Raw genomic sequence first — 25,280 nt, 5'->3', positions numbered from 1 at the left:
TCTGAAAATGGAGGTGCGGGCTTCAAATAATGGCGCCCGGAGTCGGCGCATGCGCAGAGGGAGCTCTCAGTTCAAGATCTCATCTGTGCACACGCCACCTCCGGCCCATTGAACTGCAGCGTACTTAAGGAAAATGGTTCCCGGAGGTGGCGCGTGGGCAGATGAGATCTCGGCTTGCTATTGAGCCGAGAGCACCATCTACGCATGCGCAGACTCCGGGCACCATTTCTTTGAAGCCCACACCACAGACAGTTTTTTGGATGCTCCTCCTGCCTCACAGCGCCTGCAGCATCACCCTTCTCCAGCACTGCCTCTGCCTCCTGTTCCTGTAACCCCACTCCACCATCACTGCCACCCACCCCCACCTTCCTCTAAATTTGGGGTGCATCTTATAATCCAGTGCGTCTTATAATATGAAAAGTATGGTACCCTGTGAGCCATCCACTTGGGTAATGACCCTAAAAAGTAGGACTAATTAAAAAAACAAACCTCTCTGGAATTTTTTAAAAGACTTTGAGTTTTTAGCTTTCCATATGACCAGTACTATGTGAGGTCATTCATGGCAGGAGTGTCGATCGCTGGCAATGGTGTAAAGTTATCAGATTCTGAAGGAAAGTGACCACCCAACTATGGAGAACTTGGAAAGTTTCTGTCTTATGGGATTGTCAAAAAGTTCCTATTAAAGACTAGATGACAACATTAGTCTTCTTTTTCATTCCTCATCTAGACAATCTTTTTTTCTAAAGGACATGATATCTATGGGTCAGTGGAGAGCAGCTTGGTAAGAGGGGCAATCATTCTGGCCGTTCTTCTCTTGGCTGTTGGCCATTCATTGACGTGGGTGAATTCCGGCCACTTTCATACGTGGTGTCATGACAGGTCCAGAGTCTGATTCCTGCTGCCTGTGGTTCGGGAGGGATGATTCAGCTTTCAGGTTCCCTTTAAGCTTCCAATGTATTTAATAAGTGAAGGAATTGTAAACTTTCAGGCTTCCCATTAGCTCTAGATCGTGAATATGAAACTTCATACCAGTCTAGCCAAATGTGACGGCTATTTAAAGCTACAACTGCGGGTATCCTGGAGGTCAGTCCAGCAATTCGCAAAATAAAAATACAGTAGGAGAAGGTCAGGTTTTCGGTTACACGAGCTCTTCTAGAATGGAAAGTTATATCCTTGCGGGTAGTAAAATCTGCACCGTAATTGCACGATCACCATATTTTATTCAAATTTTATGTAAATGTTATGCCAATTTAATGAAGATTTTCTAGCCCTGTGGATAGATATTACAGGTCTATAGCAATAAGAACCATAGCATATTAGTCATCAACATACATGCACATTTCCCCCTCTATGAATAACTGCAGCTGCATTCCCTTTCTCCCCTCTCTTTTCAAACATTCTCTAAGTAACTGCAGCTGCATCCCGCTCGTCTCCTCCCAAACATTCAATGAGTAACTGCTGCTGCATTTTTCTCCTGTCCTGTCTATTGAAACATTCAAAACGTATCTGCAGCTGCATCTCCCTCCTCTCATCTCTTTGCAAAAATTCAATGAGTAACGGCAGCTGCATCTCCCTCCTCTCATCTCTTTGCAAAAATTCAATGAGTAACGGCAGCTGCATCTCCCTCCTCTTCCTTCTTTCAAACACTAAATGAGTAACTGCACCTGCATTCCGCTCCTCTCCTCCCAAACATTCAATGTGTAATTGCTTCTGCATATTTCTCCTGTCCTGTCTATTGAAACATTCAAAGCATATCTGCAGCTGCATCTCCCTCCTCTCATCTCTTTCAAACACTCAAGGACTAACTGCAGTTGCATCTCACTCCTCTCTTTGCAATCATTCAATGAGTAACTGCAGCTGCATCCTACTCCACTCCTCCAAAACATTGAATGAGTAACTGCAGCTGCATCTCCCTCCTCTCCTCTTTCAAATATTCAATGGGTAATTGCAGCTGCATCTCCCTCCTCTCCTCTCTTTCAAATATTCAATGGGTAATTGCAGCTGCATCTCCCTCCTCTTCTCTTTTTTCGAACATTCACTGAATAGCTGCATCCTGCTCCTTTATTCAAATAGCCAGTGAGTAACTACAGCTGCATCTCCCTCCTCTCCTGCCTTTCCCTTATCTCTGTCTCTGTACAGTTTTGTGAACTTTTACAGACCGGTTGCAAGGAAGGCGTTCTCTGGAATTTCCTACTATTTGAGTTTATTGCAATGAGATACAGATGTAGCAGAGCTTTATGTGTTCTGTGTCCATTGGCGGTGTAATCGGTGACAGGTTACTAGCGATCCTATATACAGGTAGCGGTATAATGCTTGATGCCACATTGGCTCTGAATGATCCCAGTAAATGTTATCCGCCGGCTAACACAAGTCTGGTAATTATTATAGGTCACGGTGTGAGTTCGGTAACTATTTTCGGATTCTGAGACATGAGAGCCATTTACAAAGGCCAGAAGTATAATACCGCGCCTGCAGATGATCTGCACAAATGACCACGGCATACCGAAACCATATGAAAGTGCAGGACACAGCACTGCAAAACCACTAGGAAAGTGAACCAGCAGGGCTCCTCCACAATGTGCCCCATCCAGATACAGCCTTGGGGGTGCGGTATGGTATATTGGGTAGTAGATGGCGGTATTATGAATCGAGGTCCTGATACGGTGTTACTCACATACTGTATGGAAGGGCATAATGATATTATATAGGAGCACCACAGAGTAATATGAGGGCACACAATGGCACTGATATTTTGGCACTGCAGTATCATACGAGAGGACACAATGGCACTATTATTTATTCACTTCATAGTAATATTGTGTTCTCAATGGCACTGTTATTTGTGTGGTAATATTTGTGGGCACACAGTGGTAATGTCATTTGTGCTCTACATGACAAAGTGTGGGCAAACATTGGCACTGTGATATGTGGGCATACAATGATACTGTGCTGCTTTATGCAGCACATGGTAATATTATCTGAGCACATGGTAATATTATCTGAGCACACAGTGGCACTATTATTTCTGCACTGCATGGTAATGTTATACAGTGTGTCCACCCATATCCTGTCCACCGCCATTAACTTGAGATCGGCGGCAGCTATAGGTATAGAAGTGGTGTCTAGGTATAGTAAAGTAGCCATACGCTACGCAATGAAACCACCTATAGCGCCACCTAGTGGAAAACAACGGAGTTAGGATTTTTATCTTGAAAATGGAACGAGATAGAGAAAAAAAAATGAATTACAAAGTTGTAGGGCATCATTAATTCAATATGAATCGACACCTTGCATACAGAAATGCTATGAAACCCATAACACCCCCAAAACATTGAATGCTGGTCACGCATATGGCGCTCATATTTAACTTTGATGCTCAAAGTGGCCCCCGTCAGCTGCAATGCACATCTGGACTCTGCACAGCATACTGTATCTTGCTGCACGGTGTGCAATATGGTAGGGGACACGTTTGCACAAGCATCTGTAATACGTCGTCGTAGGTCCTGCAATGTTGGTGGAGGGGTCGCATACAGCTGCTGTTTGATGTGACCTCACAGAAAGAAGTCCAATGGGGTCAGATCATGTGAGCGTGGAGGCCACTCCACGCAGCCACCATACCCAATGACTTGTAGGAAGGTGTCCATGAGATATTGCTTCACGTCCGCAGCCTTGTGAGTTTTACACGTTCTAATCATAGCATTTCTGTATGTAAGGTGTCGATTCATATTGAATTGATGATGCCATACAACTTTAATTCACTTTTTTTCTTTATCTCGTTCCGTTTACGAAATAAAAATCCTAACTTCGTTGTTTTCCTCCAGGTGGCACTATAGGTGTTTCATTGCGTAGCGCATGGCTACTTTACTATACCTAGACACCACTTCTATGCCTATAGCTGCCGCTGTGCTCAAGTTAATGGCGGTGGACAGGATATGGGAGAACACACTGTAGGCACAGCAGGCCATTATTTGAGTACACAACGGGACTGTTATTGGCATACTGCATGGTAATATATAGGTACCCAATGATACTGTGCTTTATGCACTAAACGGTAATATTATCTGAGCACACAATGAAACTATTATTTGTACGCTATATGGTAATGTAATATAGGCACACTATGGGCATACAATGGCACTGTTATTTATGCACTATATGGTAATACTTAGGCACCCAATGATACTGTGCTTCATGTACTAAACGGTAATATTATGTGGGTACAATGGCACTATTGTATGCTGCATGGTAATGTTATATAGGCACACTAAGGCATTATTTGGGCACACAATGGCACTGTTAGCACACTGCATGGTAATATGTAGGCTCACAATGATACTGTGCTTTATTCACTACAATGTAATATTATCTGAGCACACAGTGACACTATTATTTGTACGCTATATGGTATTGTTATATAATCACATTATGGCATTAGCCAATGTATGTAAAGCGCTGTGGAATTAAAAGCGCTATATAAATAAATACAATTATTATTATTATTTAGGCACGCAATAGCACTGTTATTTGTGCACTGTATTGTAATATTTAGGTACCCAATGGTACTGTGCTTCATGTACTACAAGGTAATATTATGTGGGCACACAATGGCACTATTAGTTGTACGCTGCATGGTAATGTAATGTTATATAGGCAAACAATAGCATTATTTGGCCACACAATGGCACTGTTTGTGTACGGTATGGTAATACAGTATGTAGGCACACGATGATATTGTGCTTCATGCACTATACAGCAATTTTATCTGAGCACACGGTGGCACTATTATTTGTACGCTGTATGGGAATGTTATATAGACACAGCGTGACATTATTTGGGCACACAATAGCCTTGTTATTATGCACTATACGGTAATATTATATACTCACACAGTGGCATTATTATTTGTACAGTGTATGGTAATGTTATATAGACACAGGATGACATTATTTGGGCACAGAATGGTATTGTTGTTTATGCTCTATACGGTAATATTATATACGCACACAGTGGCATTATAATTATTTGTACGGTGTATGGTAATATTATATAGTCACACTAGGGCATTGTGGGCACTGCATTGTAATTCTTGGGCACACAATGGCACTGTTCTTTGTGCTCTGCTTAATATTAGTGGGCACATAATAGCACTGGTATATGGACACAGAATGGGGGTATTATTTGGGCAGTGTTGGGTGGTATGATTTCAGCTCATCATGGAATTGGTCTTTGCTCACAGCAATGAAGGATTATGTGGGTCCGGTATGGGCACTGCGTGTAAGTTATATACTGTGTATGTGCACAGAAATCCGGAAAGGGCTTAATGTACAGGGCCAAGTATTCTAGGTACATGTATCCAGAATAATCTGCAGTATGGCCCTAATTCTGGAGCTGCTGTCGCTCTTCTTTTCATTTGTGCATTTTCAGTCTATTATATGTGTTGTTTGTTTTTATGTTTGCTAATGTGGATGTTTTTTTGTTTCCAGATGTTTGCCGCTAATTAATCAATTTCAGCCTTTCAAAAAGTCACAATATACAGTATTTGTACAAATTTATGAGTGTTTTAACGTTTTCCTGAAATGTTTCGCCAATTTTTGAGTCCTGTTTGGCGAATCATGCAACCTTTTTCTCTAAACTATTAAAAATCATAGACACTTTATTGTGCTTCTTTTAAAATCTTCAGCCAACACACAGCAGGGGACACCACTCCATGAGGTTAACGCATTTCAGTCCAGTTTGGACCTTCGATTGTCATGATTGATATAACTATGTGCCAAACTGGCCTCAAATGTGTTAGCCTCATGGAAGGATGTCCCCTGTTGTGTCTTGGCTGAAGATTGGCTGGGTAGGTGGGAGCCGTAGGGTGGTTGCCACCTGAGTTAGCGCATTTCAGTCTAGTTTGGCCCATAGTTGTATTACTCATGATAACTGAAGGTCCAATCTGGCCTGAAATATCTTAGCCTTATGGAAGGATGACCCCTGTTGTGTGTTGGCTGAAGATTGGCTGAGTAGGTGGGAGTCGTAGGGTGGTTGCCACCTGAGTTAGCACATTTCATGCCAGTTTGGCCCATAGTCGCATTACTCATGATAACTGAAGGTCCAAACTGGCCTGAAATACCTTAGCCTTATGGAAGGATGTCCCCTGTTGTGTGTTGGCTGAAGATTGGCTGGGTAGGTGGGAAGACTGAGGGTGGTTGCCACCAGACTTATGCATTTCATGCCAGTTTGGCCCATAGTCACATTACTCAACTGAAGGTCCAAACTGGCATGAAATGCATTAGCCTCATGGAAGGATGTTCCCAGTTGTGTGTTGGCTGAAGATTGGCTGGGTAGGTGGGAAGCTGTAGGGTGGTTGCCAATTGAGGTTAGTGCATTTCAGGCTAGTTTGGCCCATAGTCACATTACTGATGATAACTGAAGGTCCAAACTGGTCTGAAATGCGTTTGCTTCATGGAAGGATAACCCCTGTTGTGTCTTGGCTGAAGATTGGCTGGGTAGGTGGGAAGCCGTAGGGTGGTTGCCACCTGAGTTAGCGCATTTCAGGCCAGTTTGGCCCATAGTCACATTGCTCAACTGAAGGTCCAGTTTGGCATGAAATGCATTAGCCTCATAGAAGGATGTACCCTGTTGTGTGTTGACTGAAGATTGGCTGAGTAGGTGGGAAGACTTAGGGTGGTTGCCACCTGAGTTAGCGCATTTCATGCCTGTTTGGTTCATAGTCGTATTACTCATGATAGCTTAAAAATGCGTTAGGCTCATGGAAGGATGTCCCTGGTTGTGTGTTGGCTGAAGATTGGCTGGGTAGGTGGGAAGCCGTAGGGTGCTTGCCACTTGAGATTAGCCCATTTCAGGCCAATTTGGCCTATAGTCACATTACTTATGATAACTGAAGGTCCAAACTGGCCTGAAATGCGTTAACCTCGTGCAGTGATGTTCCCTGCTGTGTGTTGGCTGAAGGTTTTAAAAGAAGCACAATAAAGTATCTATAACAGTTCGAATGCTGGCTTTGTACTGGTTTGCTCTAAAAATTTGCAAAAACAACTCAATTTTGCCCATAATTTGTGCACAATTTTGAAGATAATTTTCCAATGTTGACCCAAACCCCAGGTGGCAACCTCCCTACGGCTTCCCACCTAACCGACATATATACCACCCAGTCTGAAGAGCTTACGCCGTGGTTGTGAAGTGTGATTTCTCACGCTGTGTAGATAATCCTTGTAATAATTTGTTACTGACATATATGTTTTTCTTATCAGGGAGGAAATAACGCCGGACACACGGTTGTGGTAGAAGGAAAAGAATATGATTTCCATCTCTTTCCAAGTGGCATTATTAATCCCAAAGCAATTTCCTTTATTGGTAAGTGATTTCCTATAATTACTTTAATGAGAAACGAATTGTCCCAGTCACTATGGGATAGCGGGGAACCGGGGCTCCTCAGCTGTCCCTCAGGCTAGGGTGGCTCTATGCAATCTCTAATCTCAGGAATACTCCTCATGGTGGAGAGGCCTGAGTCTCCTCACTGGCTCTGCTCCTGACCAGTCCTGATCTGATTCCCCATCCCCCCAGAGAAGGACAGGACAAGAATGAGGTTAAACCCGCAAATAAAGACAGCAAAGCTAGGGGGCCCTATGCTATCCCTAATCTCAGGAATACTCCTGATGGTGGAGAGACCTGAGTCTCCTTCCTGGCCCTGCTCCTGACCACTCCTGATCTAATTTCCATTTCCCCTTCCTCGAGGGATGGGACGGGAGTGTGTTGAAAACCACAGAAATAGACAGATTGGAGAAACCAAAACTCTGTCACACAGCGAACACACACAAAAGTTAAGACAATAAGAGACTAAGAGGAAAACAAGAGCATGAAGGAAGCTACAAATCAACTCCTAATGGTGAAGAAGCCTGACCCTCCTTCCTGGCCCTGTTCCTGACCAGTCATGATCCTATTCCCACTCACCCTCCCCCCCAGGGAGGGACAGGACAGGAGTGTGTAGAAAACCACAGAAATTGACCATTTTGGTTTCCCCTCTCTGTCTCTCAGCACACACACACACACACACACAAAGGTATAACAATTAGAAATTAGGAGGAAAACAAGAGCAGGAATGAGGCAACAAAACAGGGGGTAAACTCCACAGCCGCACCAAGCAAAAGCAACACTTTCACCAGAAAGTCTAGGACACCAAAGCTCACAGACCAACACAGAATGAAATATAGCTGGCATGGGTAGAAGATTTCATCCACCATAAATAGGAGGGGGAGAAGATGTGATTGGCTTCCTCACCATATGTGATCACAGGAGCCTAACAAGCAGAATAGCATAGATTAACTCTTGCTAGCCTGCCTATGAATTAGCACACAAGAGGTCAATGCCCGAGTTTGCCTGTATTGATGCCAAACGCCAGAGAAACCATCGAGCGGAGTGTCAGAATCTGTAATGTGAACAGAGCCCGATGCTGTCATGACAATTGGGCAAAGTTTGTGCAAAACTCTGTGTGACGGGAATTGATTATTAAATCAGATAAAATCAAGGAAATCTTGCCCTATAGACCAATCCAAAGAATCATGTGCAACAGGGGCAGACAAACCATTGGTGCAACCAGGGACCCAAGAGGTAAGGGGATCTCTACCACCCCCAAAACATGTGGGATTGTGCATTATGAGGCGCTATTGGTCTGCAAAGAGCCCATATATTTCTCTCTCCTCTTCTCGATGTGTCCGCGCTCACCTAAATCTATCCCTTTTGTTATTATGACATCTAGTGGTCACATAAAAGAATCGCACAGAGTCACAAAGAGTCTTGTTATATTTTCGAATAGGTGTCAAACAAAGCCTCACCTACTACCTTTACTGTTATAGACTTTTACTCTGCAATAGATAAAAAATCCACCCAAAAGTCGTATCTTGGTCTGTTCTCAGGCTTTATCAAGTTTGAAAAAAGGTTTTTAGGAAAAGTTTAAACTTTTTTCAGCTTTTTATATCAGGAGGATTTGTTATTTGGTCATCTCTGCCCTTCAGCTTTTCTGAAAGACCATAAAATTGATTATTCAGCACAACACAGAGGGAAAGCCACAAAAGATGTGACCGATAGGGAGGGGGAGAGGAGTCACCACCTCACTCACCTGTGGATAATCCCTGCACTCCCTAATGTTCCTAAACGGGTCTTTCCCCTGTGCGCCGTCACGTGCCTAGGCCATGGCTGACTCTGAACTTACCCTGACTAGGATGTTGGCTAGCAGGACACTGGTCTCATTACTACAATAAAACAACACAAGGAAAGTACGTAGTCAGTATAGAGAATGTATCACCAGAATGGAGTAAAGCCAGGAGTGGGTATATATAGAGGAAGGTGGTAATGACAAACTGCTATAGCTGTGAGTAAGGCTAAGAGTAATTTCAGCCAACAGGAAAAAAGTCCTTAAACTTGTCAGCATCCACTCCAATACAAGATGTAACCTGTGGACATGGCACACGTGATATCTACACTGTTATAAAGCCATACAATTTCTAAATGATATAGTAATACAATATCCTAATAATACCACCATATAGTGGCCATGTAACACTGACATAGCTGTCCTATACAATACTGCCGTTACATTCCAAAATAACACTGCTCTTCAGCATCCAAATAACACCGCCATACAATGCCTGAAAAATGGAGTAAATGGTAAAATCCCTGACAGTCAGGGACCGTGGTGATTGATGCCAATAGGCAGGACAAGCTGGTAGCCAGGTACGGGCAGGACAGGACTGGGACCAGGTGCCAACAGGCAGAACGAGCTGGTAGCCAGGTACGGGCAGGACAGGACTGGGACCAGGTGCCAACAGGCAGGACGGGCTGGTAGCCAGGTACGGACAGGGACAGGACAGGTGACCTGACCACTGACTAGACAGAACTCAACTGACTAGGAACAGATGGGGTTGAATAGGCAACTTCCCTAGTGGGAGCGTGCCTTAAATACCCAGTGCCTCTCAGCGATAGGCTAAGAGGCACTTCGTAGGAGTGGCGCGGGCCATTTCAGAGGGGCAGCGGCACTAGTGCACTTCCTAGGAGCGCTCCCAGAGGTCCTGTGATGAGTACACAGACTCCGGGAAGCGGGAGGAGGAGGAATCCACGTGGAGGAGAGCAGGGATGCTGGGCAGCGTGGAAGAAGCTGTCCGCAGCAGCGAACGTTACAATGTTTCTTAAAAGAATAAAATTAGAAATCTTGCAATTTTCACACCGGCCACTAGGGCTTTTTTTTTTTTTTTTTTTTAGACTCATGTCCTATGAGAAAGAGTTTTCAGTAAACTCCTTATCAGCAGAGTCAGGATGACAATGACAGGTAGCTGATAATACAGGATTCACCAATCACAATAGGTGACTTGTTGCTCCTGTCTTTAAAATGATCTTTGGACACGCTCATTAGATGCATCAATACAAAAGATCAAGTCACAGTCTGTGCACTGCGGCTCATGTACATGTGTTGTTTCCTGAAAGAAAAGTATTGACATTAAAGCGTGTTCCCCTGGCATGCTGCTACGGTCTGTGCACTGTACAGACTGAGGCTCTGCACAGGATGGGGTGATCTACTAGTGTCATCATGCCTGCTATGCTGACTCTCAGAAGCACAGGCTAAATGGTGGAAGAGTTAACCGATGGCTCCTAGCTCAATCATTCTATTCAACAGTATGCGCATCCTGTGTAAACAGATACCTTCCAAATTGTGACATCGGGCAGGGTAGCTGGGGGGCCGTTGTCCCCATAGTGGTCACACGGTGTGCTGCTATGGATGGTACTCCCCTAAGAGGGGCGCTATTTGAGCTTTGCTTATGTGGTCCTATGATATGTGATGCGCCTACGGGGTCTGGGTGGTTACTTGTCACCGGGGTGGGTTTTCACAGCGGTCAGGCCTGGTTCCGTGACCCCGGCGGTGTCAATGAAGATGGATGAAAGGAATATTTACAGGGAAGTAGAGTTTGTATTCGTGACGCCACCTGTGGTTTGCGGTTAATATAGAAGCCGCCGCTGCAAGAGTTCTCCTCTGAGGCCCAATGGTAGTTCAGCTAGGTTGGTACAGCTCTCCACAGGCAGAGCTCAGGCTGACAGGGAAGTTGGGAGTAGTAGTTCACTCTATGGAAGGAGCACAGGGTGTGGGAAGGATTGGAGGACAGAGCGGTTGCAGTTAAAGTTCTTTACTCACTGAGATGCCACCGCCTTTGGAGTGCCGGACTCCGCCGTCATGGTTCCCAGCCGATCCCGGATAGTTCGGAGGGCAGAACCGGTGTTTCATTATGTGAGTCCTTCCTCCCTGCGCTGTGTTGAGTGAGTCCCCGTGACTTGAAGCTCCGCTGGGACCCGAGTCCTTGGATGGGCTCCGTTCCTGTCCCGTATGGCAGGCAGTGCGAGTCTGTTACTGGTGCCGCTCTTTTGTCACGGCTCCTGGCTCTATATGCTGCTGTTTTCCCCCGGGCTCTTTGTATGGGCCAGAAGACTTGAAATCCTCTGCCTGGCGGATTCTGCTGATGGGACGTGCAGTGCCCACCAGCCTAGGGCTCCGCACCCTGTTCTGTGCGCTCAGTCCTGAGGGAGCTATGGCGCAGATCTCCCCTCAATGACCATGTTCTCCCCACGTCTTACTTGTTCCCTTGTTGCTGACTAACCGTCACTGACTGACTGAGTCTGTGTGTGTGTGTGTGTGTGTGTCGCTTTGCTCCCTTTTCTGTAGCTCCGCCCCTCCAGAATCCTGAACTAGTGGGTTGGAGGTCCCATAACTTGTGGTGACCATCCAAATGACTCTACCCTAACCCAGTCCCGGTGAGAGGGAGACTAACTGTGTGTTTTGGTGGATAGTGGTGGCAATGACCTCCTCTGTACCCGGGATGAATACTGCATCTCTGGTGAGGTGCAGTACCCTGTGGCGACTGAAGCATCAGGGGCGCCACATATGGGTAAGAAATGATTGATGGCAGGTCATATTTCGGCCCAGGACACTTACGGCCTTCGTGTTTGCAGCTCGTTAGATAGATGTGGTAAGGTTGGTGACCTCTCCACCATTGTATATCCGGATGTGCAGATCTAAGCTGACACCATCCATTCAGTCAGCCGCTCCGCTCCCTCCGGCCTCGCTATAAATCTCCGTTGTTACAGTCAGTAGAAGAGTTTTATGCTCAATCAAACAATCAAGAATCACAGCTCCCACATTCCCGCTAATTCACCCGTAAAATATATCGCCACACTACCAAAAAAATAAGCAAAAATGATAGAATGATCCATAAAAAAGGTAAAATCTATGTGTTGTTCTGTGCCGGACCCCCCGTCCATAAATAGATGAGCACGGCTCCGGCGGGCGCCGTATTTTACATCATTACTATTATTCTTTTACCTGAACGCTCTGGCTGTTCACTTAATGGGATTTTATGGCAAAAAGCCCCAAGTTTATCTTACGCTGGAAGCCGATCTATAAAAACGCTCTTTTAAAATTCCCTAACTGGTCGTATATTCTTGTTTACCGATGACAAATGGAGCCGCAGCATATTTCCCCGGAGTGGGATTAATATTGCGCTTCCCCTCCGATCGGACGGGAGTCGGTTTATGTACTTTGTAATCTATATCCCTTGGGGGGATTGATGCGCGCTTCTTTTCCGGAGTAGATGGATTACTTTTGCGCTCCGAAGTTGGCCGTGAAGTCCATATATTTCAGCGGAGTCGTATCCGCGGCTCAGTGTTATATGGCGGCGGCCGCGCTGCACTTTACTTTACTTTTCATTGATACAGATAACGGCAAATTTTTATTGTTTTATTATTTTTTTTTTTAGCCATTTGTTTTTTGTATTCCCAACAGGTAATGGGGTCGTCATACATCTCCCAGGACTGTTCGAGGAGGCGGAAAAAAACGAAAAGAAAGGTAAATGTCATTGATCGCTGCTTGCAAAGATTTAGGGTTGGAGACAAAAATACAAGCGCGGGTGGAGAAATACTAAATATTAGGGGGGAAAAAAAAGACTACTGTCCCTATAAGTCATTGTGTATATGGGTGTAAGAGAAAGGGGTCCGCAGTTTAGAACACTAATTTATGGGAATGGATAATTTTTAGTCATTTTTTTCATGAAGAGCGTATGGAGAAATACTAAATATTATGGCAAAAGAACCCCCAACATAATAATGTCCCTATAAGTCATTGTGTAATGCGTGTAAGAGAAAGGGTCCGCAGTTTAGGGCACCCATTTACAGAAATGGATAATTTTTAGTCCGTTTCTGTTTATGAATAGTGGATGGAGAAATACTAAATATTAGGGGGAAAAAGCAGCATAACACGATCCCTGTAAGTTATTGTGTATATGGGTGTAAGAGAAGGTGGTCCGCCGTTTAGTACACCCATTTACAGGAATGGAACATTTTTAGTCTGTTTCTTTTTATAAAGAGTAGATGGAGAAATACTAAATATTAGGGAAAAAAAATCAACATAATACTGTCCCTATACGTCATTGTGTATAGGGGTGCAAAAGAAAGGGGTCTGCAGTTTAGGACACCCATTTACGGGAATGAATAATTTTTAGTCAGTTTCTTTTTATGAAGCACAGATGGATAAATACTAAATATTAGGAGGGGAATAATACTATCCCTATCAGTCATTGTGTATATGGGTGTAAGAGAGAGGGGTCTGCCATTTAAGACACCCATTTATGTGAATGGATAATTTTTAGTCAGTTTCTGTTTATGAAGCGCGGATGGAGAAATACTCAATATTAGGGGGAAAAAAAACATAATACTGACCCTATACGTCATTGTGTATATGGGTGAAAGAGAAAGGGGTCTGCCGTTTTGTACACCCATTTACTGGAATGGATAATTTTTAGTTTGTTTCTTTTTATGAAGTACGGATGGAGAAATACTCAATATTAGGGGGAAAAAAAACAACATAATACTATCCCTATAAGTCATTGTGTATATAGGTGTAAGAGAAGGTGGTCCACCATTTAGTATACCCATTTACAGAAATGGATAATTTTTAGTCTGTTTCTTTTTATAAAGAGTGGATGGAGAAATACTAAATATTAGGGGGGAAAAAAACATAATACTGACCCTATACGTCATTGTGTATATGGGTGAAAGAAAAAGGGGTCTGCCGTTTTGTACACCCATTTACTGGAATGGATAATTTTTAGTTTGTTTCTTTTTATGAAGTACGGATGGAGAAATACTCAATATTAGGGGGAAAAAACCAACATAATACTATCCCTATAAGTCATTGTGTATATAGGTGTAAGAGAAGGTGGTCCACCATTTAGTATACCCATTTACAGAAATGGATAATTTTTAGTCTGTTTCTTTTTATAAAGAGTGGATGGAGAAATACTAAATATTGGGGAAAAAAACCAACATAATACTGAGACTATATGTCATTGTGTATATGGGTGAAAGAGAAAGGGGTCCGCAGTTTAGGACACCCATTTATAGGAATGGATAATTTTTAGTCCGTTTCTGTTTATGAATAGCGGATGGAGAAATAGGGGGGAAAAAGCAACATAATACTATCCCTATAAATTATTGTGTATATGGGTGTAAAAGAAAGGGGTCTGGGGTTTAGTACACCCATTTACTGGAATGGATAATTTTTAGTCTGTTTCTTTTTATAAAGAGTAGATGGAGAAATACTAAATATTAGGGAAAAAAAACAACATAATACTGTCCCTATATGTCATTGTGTATATGGGGAAAGAGAAAGGGTCTGCAGTTTAGGACACCCATTTACGGGAATGGATAATTTTTAGTCCGTTTCTTTTTATGAAGCACTGATGGAGAAATACTAAACATTGGGGGGGGGGGGAAACAACATAATACTATCCCTATAAGTCATTGTGTATATAGGTGTATGAGAAGGTGGTCCGCTGTTTAGTACACCTATTTACAGGAATGGATAATTTTTAGTCCGTTTCTGTTTATGAAGCGCGGATGGAGAAATACTAAATATTAGGAGAAAAAAAACAACATAATGTCCCTATTCATCATTCTGTATATGGGTAAGAGAATAGGGTCCACAGTTTAGGACCCCCATTTATGTGAATGGATAATTTTTAGCCAGTTTTTTTTATGAAGAGCGCATGGAGAAATACTAAATATTAGGGAGAAAAAAAAACACATAATACTGTCCCCATAAGTCATTGTGTATATAAGTGTAAGAGAAAGTGGTCCGCCATTTAGGACACCCATTTATAGAAATATATTACTTTTAGTTACTTTCTTTCTATGAAGCGCGGATGAAGAAATACTGAATATTAGGGGGAAAAATAACATAAAACTGTCTCTATACATCACTGTGTATATGGGTGTAAGAGAAAGGGGTTCGCCATTTAGGATACCTATCTACGGGAATCAATAAGTTTTAGTCAGTTTCTTTTTATGAATCCCAAGTGGAAAAATACTAAATATTAGGGGAAAAAATAACAACATAATACTGACCCTATATGTCATTGTGTATATGGGTCTACGAGAAAGGAGTCCACAGTTTAGGACACCCATTTACAGGAATGGATAATTTTTAGTCAGTTTCTTTTTATGAAGCGAGGATGGAGAAATACTATATATTATGGGTAAAGCAACATAATAATGTCCCTATAAGTCATTGTGTATATGGGTGCAGGAGAAAGGTGTCCGCAGTTTAGGACACCCATTTACAGGAATGGATAATTTTTAGACTTTTTTTAAAATGTAATTTCTTGCATTTTGCAATTGGGTTTCATTCAAAATTTTACTCCGTTTGCCTGTTATAGCTTCTGTGCTGTACTTTCTATTGCTGGCTGCAAAATGAGTTAACTAAGAATCTGTCAGTGAGCTCATTCTGATGGGAGTGTTTGCAATTCTTTTTTTCTTTGCTCCTTTTTGATGATTTATGACCACATGGAAAGTCAGCTTTCACTTGAAGTGGTCTCTGTGGTTATAAATTAGCTGAGCGGAGCCCACTAAAAGATAGATAAAAGTTACAAGTTGGAATGAGCTCACTGATAGGTTTTCAGGTAACTCATTCTGACAATCAGACTAGGATGGCAGCGATTCGTCAGCGGGGAGCAGAGACAATGAGGAGCTGCCAGTCAGGCACAGTGGGTGAAGATTGACTGATGAGGATGAGGAGCTGCCAGTCAGGCACGGTGGGTGAAGATTGAGTGATGAGGATGAGGAGCTGTCAGTCAGGCACGTTGGGTGAAGATTGACTGATGAGGATGAGGAGCTGTCAGTCAGGCACGGTGGGTGAAGATTGAGTGATGAGGATGAGGAGCTGCCAGTCAGGCACGGTGGGTGAAGATTGAGTGATGAGGATGAGGAGCTGCCAGTCAGGCACGGTGCGTGAAGATTGAGTAATGAGGATGTGGAGCTGTGAGTCAGGCACGGTGGGTGAAGATTGAGTGATGAGATTGAGGAGCTGTCAGTCAGGCACGGTGGGTGAAGATTGACTGATGAGGATGAGGAGCTGTCAGTCAGGCACGGTGGGTGAAGATTGAGTGATGAGGATGAGGAGCTGCCAGTCAGGCACGGTGCGTGAAGATTGAGTAATGAGGATGTGGAGCTGTGAGTCAGGCACGGTGGGTGAAGACTGAGTGATGAGATTGAGGAGCTGTCAGTCGGGCACGGTGGGTGAAGATTGCGTGATGAGGATGAGGAGCTGTCAGTCAGGCACGGTGGGTGAAGATTGACTGATGAGGATGAGGAGCTGCCAGTCAGGCACGGTGGGTGAAGATTGAGTGATGAGATTGAGGAGCTGTCAGTCGGGCACGGTGGGTGAAGATTGAGTGATGAGATTGAGGAGCTGTCAGTCGGGCACGGTGGGTGAAGATTGAGTGATGAGGATGAGGAGCTGTCAGTCAGGCACGGTGGGTGAAGATTGAGTGATGAGGATGAGGAGCTGCCAGTCAGGCACGGTGCGTGAAGATTGAGTAATGAGGATGTGGAGCTGTGAGTCAGGCACGGTGGGTGAAGATTGAGTGATGAGATTGAGGAGCTGTCAGTCGGGCACGGTGGGTGAAGATTGAGTGATGAGGATGAGGAGCTGTCAGTCAGGCACGGTGGGTGAAGATTGACTGATGAGGATGAGGAGCTGCCAGTCAGGCACGGTGGGTGAAGATTGAGTGATGAGATTGAGGAGCTGTCAGTCGGGCACGGTGGGTGAAGATTGAGTGATGAGATTGAGGAGCTGTCAGTCGGGCACGGTGGGTGAAGATTGAGTGATGAGGATGAGGAGCTGTCAGTCAGGCACGGTGGGTGAAGATTGACTGATGAGGATGAGGAGCTGCCAGTCAGGCACGGTGGGTGAAGATTGAGTGATGAGATTGAGGAGCTGTCAGTCGGGCACGGTGGGTGAAGATTGAGTGATGAGGATGAGGAGCTGTCAGTCAGGCACGGTGGGTGAAGATTGACTGATGAGGATGAGGAGCTGTCAGTTAGGCACGGTGGGTGAAGATTGAGTGATGAGGATGAGGAGCTGTCAGTCAGGCACGGTGGGTGAAGATTGAGTGATGAGGATGAGGAGCTGCCAGTCAGGCACGGTGGGTGAAGATTGAGTGATGAGGATGAGGAGCTGCCAGTCAGGCACGGTGGGTGAAGATTGAGTGATGAGGATGAGGAGCTGTCAGTCGGGCACGGTGGGTGAAGATTGAGTGATGAGGATGAGGAGCTGTCAGTCAGGCACGTTGGGTGAAGATTGACTGATGAGGATGAGGAGCTGTCAGTCAGGCACGGTGGGTGAAGATTGAGTGATGAGGATGAGGAGCTGCCAGTCAGGCACGTTGGGTGAAGATTGACTGATGAGGATGAGGAGCTGCCAGTCAGGCACGGTGGGTGAAGATTGAGTGACGAGGATGAGGAGCTGTCAGTCAGGCACGGTGCGTGAAGATTGAGTGATGAGGATGAGGAGCTGTCAGTCAGGCACGGTGGGTGAAGATTGAGTGATGAGGATGTGGAGCTGTCAGTCAGGCACGGTGCGTGAAGATTGAGTGATGAGGATGAGGAGCTGCCAGTCAGGCACGGTGGGTGAAGATTGAGTGATGAGGAGCTGTCAGTCAGGCACGGTGGGTGAAGATTGAGTGATGAGATTGAGGAGCTGTCAGTCAGGCACGGTGGGTGAAGATTGAGTGATGAGATTGAGGAGCTGTCAGTCGGGCACGGTGGGTGAAGATTGAGTGACGAGGATGAGGTACACTGAGGAGCGGTCATGTACACTTGGTGAGCAGGGATTGAGAGGGACACAGAGGAGCTGTCAATCAAACTCAAATTGAGTTAAACTTTCATAATAATGATTATTAAACCAGTTTCACAAGGATTTTCAAAGTAAGTACAACAGTACCATCAGGTATTAGAAGTCTATTTATTAAAAAGATTTCTAATACCTGATGAGATTGTTGTACTTGCTTTGAAAATCCTTGTATATGCAATTTGTATCATGAAATCTGTTGTAAGATCTGCTTTAAGGACACTAAACAACCTGTGGATGGGAACATAGCTGTTTTTGAAAGAAATCAGCGTTCTTTATTGAGCCCTTTAATTCCTATATGATTTTGCTTTCCTACACACAATGCATTGTTATACTTAATTTTTTTATAGGTTTAAAAGATTGGGAGAAACGTCTGATCATATCGGACCGAGCTCATATTGGTAAGTGTAAGGGGATGTACTAAATCTATGAGAATATACAGGTTGCTCGCTGACTGCCCCACGTTTGTTCCCCTCGTAGTATGTGACTTTCACCAGGCAGTTGATGGTCTCCAAGAAGTCCAGAGACAAGCTCAAGACGGGAAAAAGTAATTATATTACAACACTTTCCTGCTGTTAGTAATTTTCTTATAGTCAGTCGTTATAACAATCGATGTTGGATGTTACATTTGTCACAAGATATGTAAATATTTGTTTTTTTTTACACAAAATAAGACAATCCATACTCCGCACATTGTGAGAGCGGGACACTCCGCACGGGGCGGGACACTCCGCACGGGGAGAGACACTCCGCACGGGGAGAGACACTCCGCACAGGGAGAGACACTCCGCACAGGGAGAGACACTCCGCACAGGGAGAGACACTCCGCACGGAGCGGGACACTCCGCACAGGGAGAGACACTCCACACAGGGAGAGACACTCCGCACAGGGAGAGACACTCCGCACAGGGAGAGACACTCCGCACAGGGAGAGACACTCCGCACAGGGAGAGACACTCCGTACAGAGCGGGACACTCCGCACAGGGAGAGACACTCCGCACGGAGCGGGACACTCCACACAGGGAGAGACACTCCGCACAGGGAGAGACACTCCGCACGGAGCGGGACACTCCGCACGGAGCGGGACACTCCGCATGGAGCGGGACACTCCACACAGGGAGAGACACTCCGCACAGGGAGAGACACTCCGCACAGAGCGGGACACTCCGCACGGAGCGGGACACTCCGCACGGAGAGGGACACTCCACACAGGGAGAGACACTCCGCACAGGGAGAGACACTCCGCACGGAGCGGGACACTCCACATAGGGAGAGACACTCCGCACGGAGCGGGACACTCCGCACAGGGAGAGACACTCCGCACGGAGCGGGACACTCCGCACAGGGAGAGACACTCCGCACGGAGCGGGACACTCCACACAGGGAGAGGGACACTCCACACAGGGAGAGGGACACTCCACACAGGGAGAGGGACACTCCACACAGGGAAAGGGACACTCCACACAGGGAAAGGGACACTCCACACAGGGAAAGGGACACTCCATACAGGGAAAGGGACACTCCATACAGGGAAAGGGACACTCCATACAGGGAGAGGGACACTCCATACAGGGAGAGGGACACTCCACACAGGGAGAGGGACACTCCACACAGGGAGAGGGACACTCCACACAGGGAGAGGGACACTCCACACAGGGAAAGGGACACTCCACACAGGGAAAGGGACACTCCACACAGGGAAAGGGACACTCCACACAGGGAAAGGGACACTCCATACAGGGAAAGGGACACTCCATACAGGGAGAGGGACACTCCATACAGGGAGAGGGACACTCCATACAGGGAGAGGGACACTCCATACAGGGAGAGGGACTCCGCACAGGGAGAGACACTCCGCACGGAGCGGGACACTCCACACAGGGAGATACACTCCGCACGGAGCGGGACACTCCGCACAGGGAGAGACACTCCGCACGGAGAGGGACACTCCACACAGGGAGAGGGACACTCCGCACAGGGAGAGGGACACTCCGCACAGGGCGAGGGACACTCCGCACAGGGCGAGGGACACTCTGCACGGCCGGGGACTCTCCGCACGGCCAGGGACACTGCGCAAGGCCGGGGACACTCTACAGTAACCATAGAAACACAATGGTCTGCACAGGAGCTGTAGAATGCCAAATCTTTATGAAATTAGTATTTGCAGGTGGAGGATTGTCCTTCCCTTGGATGGATCCACAGGCAGCTATGCAGGATCCATAACACAGGATTTATATCCAGTTGTATTTTTGCAATTCTTAGTAAATAGTCTAAAAATCTAAATATAGAAAAGAAAAAAAGGTAAAGAATATTTTACGAAAGTTCTAATTCTGCCGTCTTTTTGTCGTAGCATAGGCACTACAAAGAAAGGCATTGGACCAACATACTCATCGAAAGCCTCGCGCACCGGCCTCCGGGTCTGTGACCTGCTCTCAGACTTTGATGAGTTTTCCTCCAGGTATGGGTTATTGTGGTGCTGAACCATTATCTTTACCGGAGTGATTCAGACACAACATCAAGGTGAGGCATGATGGAGGTAGGATTGTGCTTCTGGGGTCATCAAATGTTTTATTTTGTAGGTTCAAAAACCTGGCTCATCAGCATCAGTCAATGTTCCCAAACCTGGAGGTAGATACAGAGGGGCAGCTGAAGAAGCTGAAGGTGAGGAGAACATCTATACTGTATATAGTATACAGCCCGCCACACACCGCGCAGGAAAGATTGTGATCTCCCCAAATCCAGGAACCTGACATAATCTACTCATTATGGGATGGCTTATCTCTCATCTCTTCTGTAATTCTTTCTAATGTTCTAGATGTATGCCGAAAAAATCCGGCCAATGGTTCGAGATGGTGTATACTTCATGTATGAAGCTCTTCATGGCTCTCAGAAGAAGATTTTGGTGGAAGGAGCTAATGCTGCACTACTGGACATTGACTTTGGTTGGTAAATTCAAATTAAATTGATAGATGGATGGATAGATAGATGGACAGATAGAGGGATAGATGGATGGATAGATAGATGATGTTATGGTCGCCGAGGCGCTGCCAACGTCTGGGAGTGGACCCACTAACCGTACACCAGATTCCCATGGAGGAGTTAACCCCTATACAGGGACTGTCAGGTGCAGTCTCAGAGGGCCTAAATGCACAAATGCCAGGACCAGTGGTATCGGTTCGTACGGACAGGGATCACCGATGAGGCAACAGGACATGGTATCCTGGACTTGGTAGCACGAAGGTGGTGACTCAGACGTGGCGGTAAAGAGGTGGTGATAGTAGCAGGCTCTATGTTAAGACACAAATTAGCTGGTACAGAAAACTGGTACTAGGACACGGGAAGCGGGACTAGACACAGTAACGGTTATGTGACCTGAGAACTAGCAACGCACTATGGATGGGCAATGTTGCTCAGACACCTCCCATAATGTGCAAGTGCTTTAAATACTCTCAGGGTGATTGCTGATCTCCAAGATCAGATCACTAGGACGCCGGCCCTTTAAGAAAGATGCGTGGCCATGTGTACCCTACGGGTGCTCTCAGAAGGCCTGCATGCGGCCTGGGAGAAGGATGAAGCCGTGGCAGACCCTGTTGCAGGGACAGGGCACAAGGGATGGATACATAGATAGATAGATATGGTAAAGGAGGTAGCCGGCCCACTCATTCGCTAAGGAGAGTCCGTGTGAGGACGTGGTTTTGGGCGGGGTGCATGACATTTACTTGCTGCTTCAGGCCAGTGTTGAGCAACCAGTCTTTAGTTTTATTCTTCACACTGTTATGACAGCCACAGCCTTACTTTCTCTCTCTTTGTGGGGTACTACTCTTCATTCTGTCCCCTGCTATCTCAGACCTCATCCTCAATACTCTGGGGTTTGTGCCTTGTTTCCCCTAATACTGCACACCTTCGTTTCTGGGCCCCCGCAGCTTTTGTAGCTGGACAACTCTCTAAGCCCGCCGTGGTGAGCCGTAGGCTCCGGACCTCAAGAGGATACCTCTGGGTTCCCTGACTGGCCCCCACACCTAGGTCATGTCCCCTTGCTCTTGAGCCCACTTCTAGAATGTCTTTCCTTTTGGAGCTCCCTTGTTTAACCATCCACCACCTGTCACTTCTCCCTTTCACTACCTTAACCCTATCTTATCTAAGGTCTTCTTCTAAAACTCACTTTACTGCAGCTCTAGACCTCTAGATGGCAGGATTTGAGAACCTAGTCTATAGTCCTACCCATAAGACATAGCATATTTACAACATGGGGAACTGACATCCTATTACAATGGGATATATAGATAGAGGGATAGATAGATAGATAGGAAATTATGTTGACTTCAGAGCTGAAATCTCCCAGCATTCCTTCCACAGTATTTGTGGCACCATCCAAGTTACTTTAGGATTTTTTGCTGCATTTTTCAGATATTTTTTAAGCTGTATTTGCGCCATAGATAAAATGATCTATTCTACAGAGGGATTATAATGGAGTGATTTGTCGCGGTGTCTCGGCTGTGGGGTCATCGGCGCGCGGCACAGAGATCGCGAATAATCACGGCGCAAAATAATATAATAAATGACATCATGGTGATTAAACAACTATCTAGTTAATGAGTAGAAAGCTGTTCTCCAGTAATTAGCGGGTGGGTCGGACACATTATATAGTATCAGGACTGTAATTATCGGATTCTTTTATTCATTGATTTCAGGCTTCCCCCAGACTCGCTGTCACAGCGGCGGGAGATGATTAAACTCGTGCAACACAAATTGGGTTAAATTAATTTACTGATGTCATCAACTATTCATAGACTGCGAATGTAAGGAAAATCTGCCAAACGAGTGTGTGTGTGTGTGTGTGTGTGTGTGTGTGTGTGTGAGCGTGTGTGTGTGAGCGTGTGTGTGAGCACTGTTGGGGTGGGTAATCAATGTGTGACCTATGGAGCCACCGTCAATTTGCAGAACAAAAGGTGCCACAGTATGTTTTAATTTCAAAGGCCCCCATACAGATTAGATAAGTCATCTATAGTTTTAACTCTGAGAATAGTGCTGTAGTGACAGAGGCTTTAGCTCTACCATAGCTCTTCAGTCTTATTTAGAGCTGGAGTGATGGAGGCTTCAGATCTACCGTAGCTTTTGAACCACATTTAGAGATGGCGCGACAGAGGCTTCAGATCTACCATAGCTCTTCCGCCTCATTTAAAACTGGAGTAACGGAAGATTCAGATCTACCATAGCTCTTTAGCCTCATTTAGAGCTGGAGCGACGGAGGTTTCAGATCTACCGTAGCGCTTCAGCACAGCCTCATTTAGAGCTGGAGCAACGAAGGTTTCAGATTTACGATAGCTCTTCAGCACAGTCTCATTTAGAGCTGGAGTGATGGAGGTTTCAGGTCTACCATAGCTCTTCAGCCTCATTTAGAGCTGGAGTGACGGCGGATTCAGATCTACCATAGCTCTTGAACCTAATTTAGAGCTGTAGTGATGGAGGCTTCAGATCGTTCATAGGTCTTCAGCCTTATTTAGAGCTGGAGTGACAGAGGCTTCAGATCTACAAGTAGTTCTTCAGCTTCATTTACATATCAAGTCAAAAGTGTATTTCTCAGTAATTGAGGAGCGGATTGACCATTTTAAGGTATTGCTGGAATTGTCTTGAAAATATCTACATATAAATAGTTTGGGGGGAGGGAATCCTGCAGACAGATTCCCTCTAATGCAATTTTGGGTAGGTGTCTCAAAGATGTTGCAGGTTTTGTTTTTTTATTTTATTTTTTGCTCTTCACCATTATGTGGCCTCCCTATCTGCAGGTACATACCCTTTTGTGACATCATCAAATTGTACAGTGGGAGGCGTCTGCACTGGACTTGGAATCCCCCCTCAGAATATAGGGGAAGTATATGGTGTGGTTAAAGCGTATACCACCAGAGTGGGCATCGGAGCCTTCCCAACAGAACAGATAAATGTGAGTACTCTGAGAGCACAGAACTGTAAAAAATAAAGTGACTCATTCACACATGTGACACAGTTACACTTTAGACAATTTAAACAGATTTTCTCTGACCCTGGTACGCCCCCCCTATTGCATGTTACCCGAAGACCCCAGGATTCTAGGGCTCAGCTGGGATTCTAGGCATTGAAGCGCCTTCTTCAGGATTACCATGTGCATCAGTGATTTTGGATCTTGAAGAAGGAGCTTCTATACTCCGAAACACGTAGAACAATAAGTCACAAGTTTATCTTTAAGTGATCATCTTCTTATCACACACGGCAGCGCGGGTTAACCCTTTTCCTTCTTCCTTCCGTACATTGAAACAAAACCCATGGAGAGGAGTGGCACTATTTTTCACATTTTGAAAAAACATTTTAAAGATTGAGCAGAGCGCAGTAAAATTGATAGGATGTCCATGTAATGCATAGATAAATCGGGTTATCCAGAGAGAGAGGCACCCTCTACAGCCACTCTATATACCCTCTCTATAGCCACCCTCTACAGCCACTCTATATACCCTCTCTATAGCCACCCTCTACAGCCACTCTATATACCCTCTCTACAGCCACCCTCTATACCCACTCTATATACCCACTCTACAGCCACCCTCTACAGCCACTCTATATACCCTCTCTACAGCCACCCTCTATACCCACTCTATATACCCACTCTACAGCCACCCTCTACAGCCACTCTATATACCCTCTCTACAGCCACCCTCTACAGCCACTCTATATACCCTCTCTACAGCCACCCTCTATACCCACTCTATATACCCACTCTACAGCCACCTTCTATACCCACTCTATATACCCACTCTACAGTCACCCTCTACAGCCACTCTATATACCCTCTCTACAGCCACCCTCTATACCCACTCTATATACCCACTCTACAGCCACCTTCTATACCCACTCTATATACCCACTCTACAGCCACCCTCTACAGCCACTCTATATACCCACTCTACAGCCACCTTCTATACCCACTCTATATACCCACTCTACAGCCACCCTCTACAGCCACTCTATATACCCACTCTACAGCCACCCTCTACAGCCACTCTATATACCCTCTATACCCACTCT

The 25,280-nt window shown here is 45.4% G+C and overlaps 1 protein-coding gene across 1 annotated transcript in view; it reads left to right on the top strand.

Moving 5' to 3' along the window:
• The window catches only part of ADSS1 (adenylosuccinate synthase 1), a 64,880-nt gene that overhangs the window by 33,078 nt on the left and 6,522 nt on the right, over positions 1–25,280 (top strand). The window contains exons 2-9 of the mRNA XM_075330312.1: positions 7,254–7,356; positions 12,824–12,886; positions 18,574–18,624; positions 18,704–18,770; positions 20,575–20,682; positions 20,804–20,885; positions 21,040–21,166; positions 24,011–24,165. Of these exons, the coding sequence (XP_075186427.1) occupies positions 7,254–7,356; positions 12,824–12,886; positions 18,574–18,624; positions 18,704–18,770; positions 20,575–20,682; positions 20,804–20,885; positions 21,040–21,166; positions 24,011–24,165 (756 nt within the window). The remainder of the gene's footprint in view (positions 1–7,253; positions 7,357–12,823; positions 12,887–18,573; positions 18,625–18,703; positions 18,771–20,574; positions 20,683–20,803; positions 20,886–21,039; positions 21,167–24,010; positions 24,166–25,280) is intronic.

This window comes from Anomaloglossus baeobatrachus, chromosome 12 (genome assembly GCF_048569485.1).
Source record: "Anomaloglossus baeobatrachus isolate aAnoBae1 chromosome 12, aAnoBae1.hap1, whole genome shotgun sequence".
Taxonomy (NCBI): Eukaryota; Metazoa; Chordata; class Amphibia; order Anura; family Aromobatidae; genus Anomaloglossus; species Anomaloglossus baeobatrachus.
The sequence above is the reverse complement of the archived record's forward strand: the minus strand, read 5'-3'. Positions and strand labels throughout refer to the sequence as shown.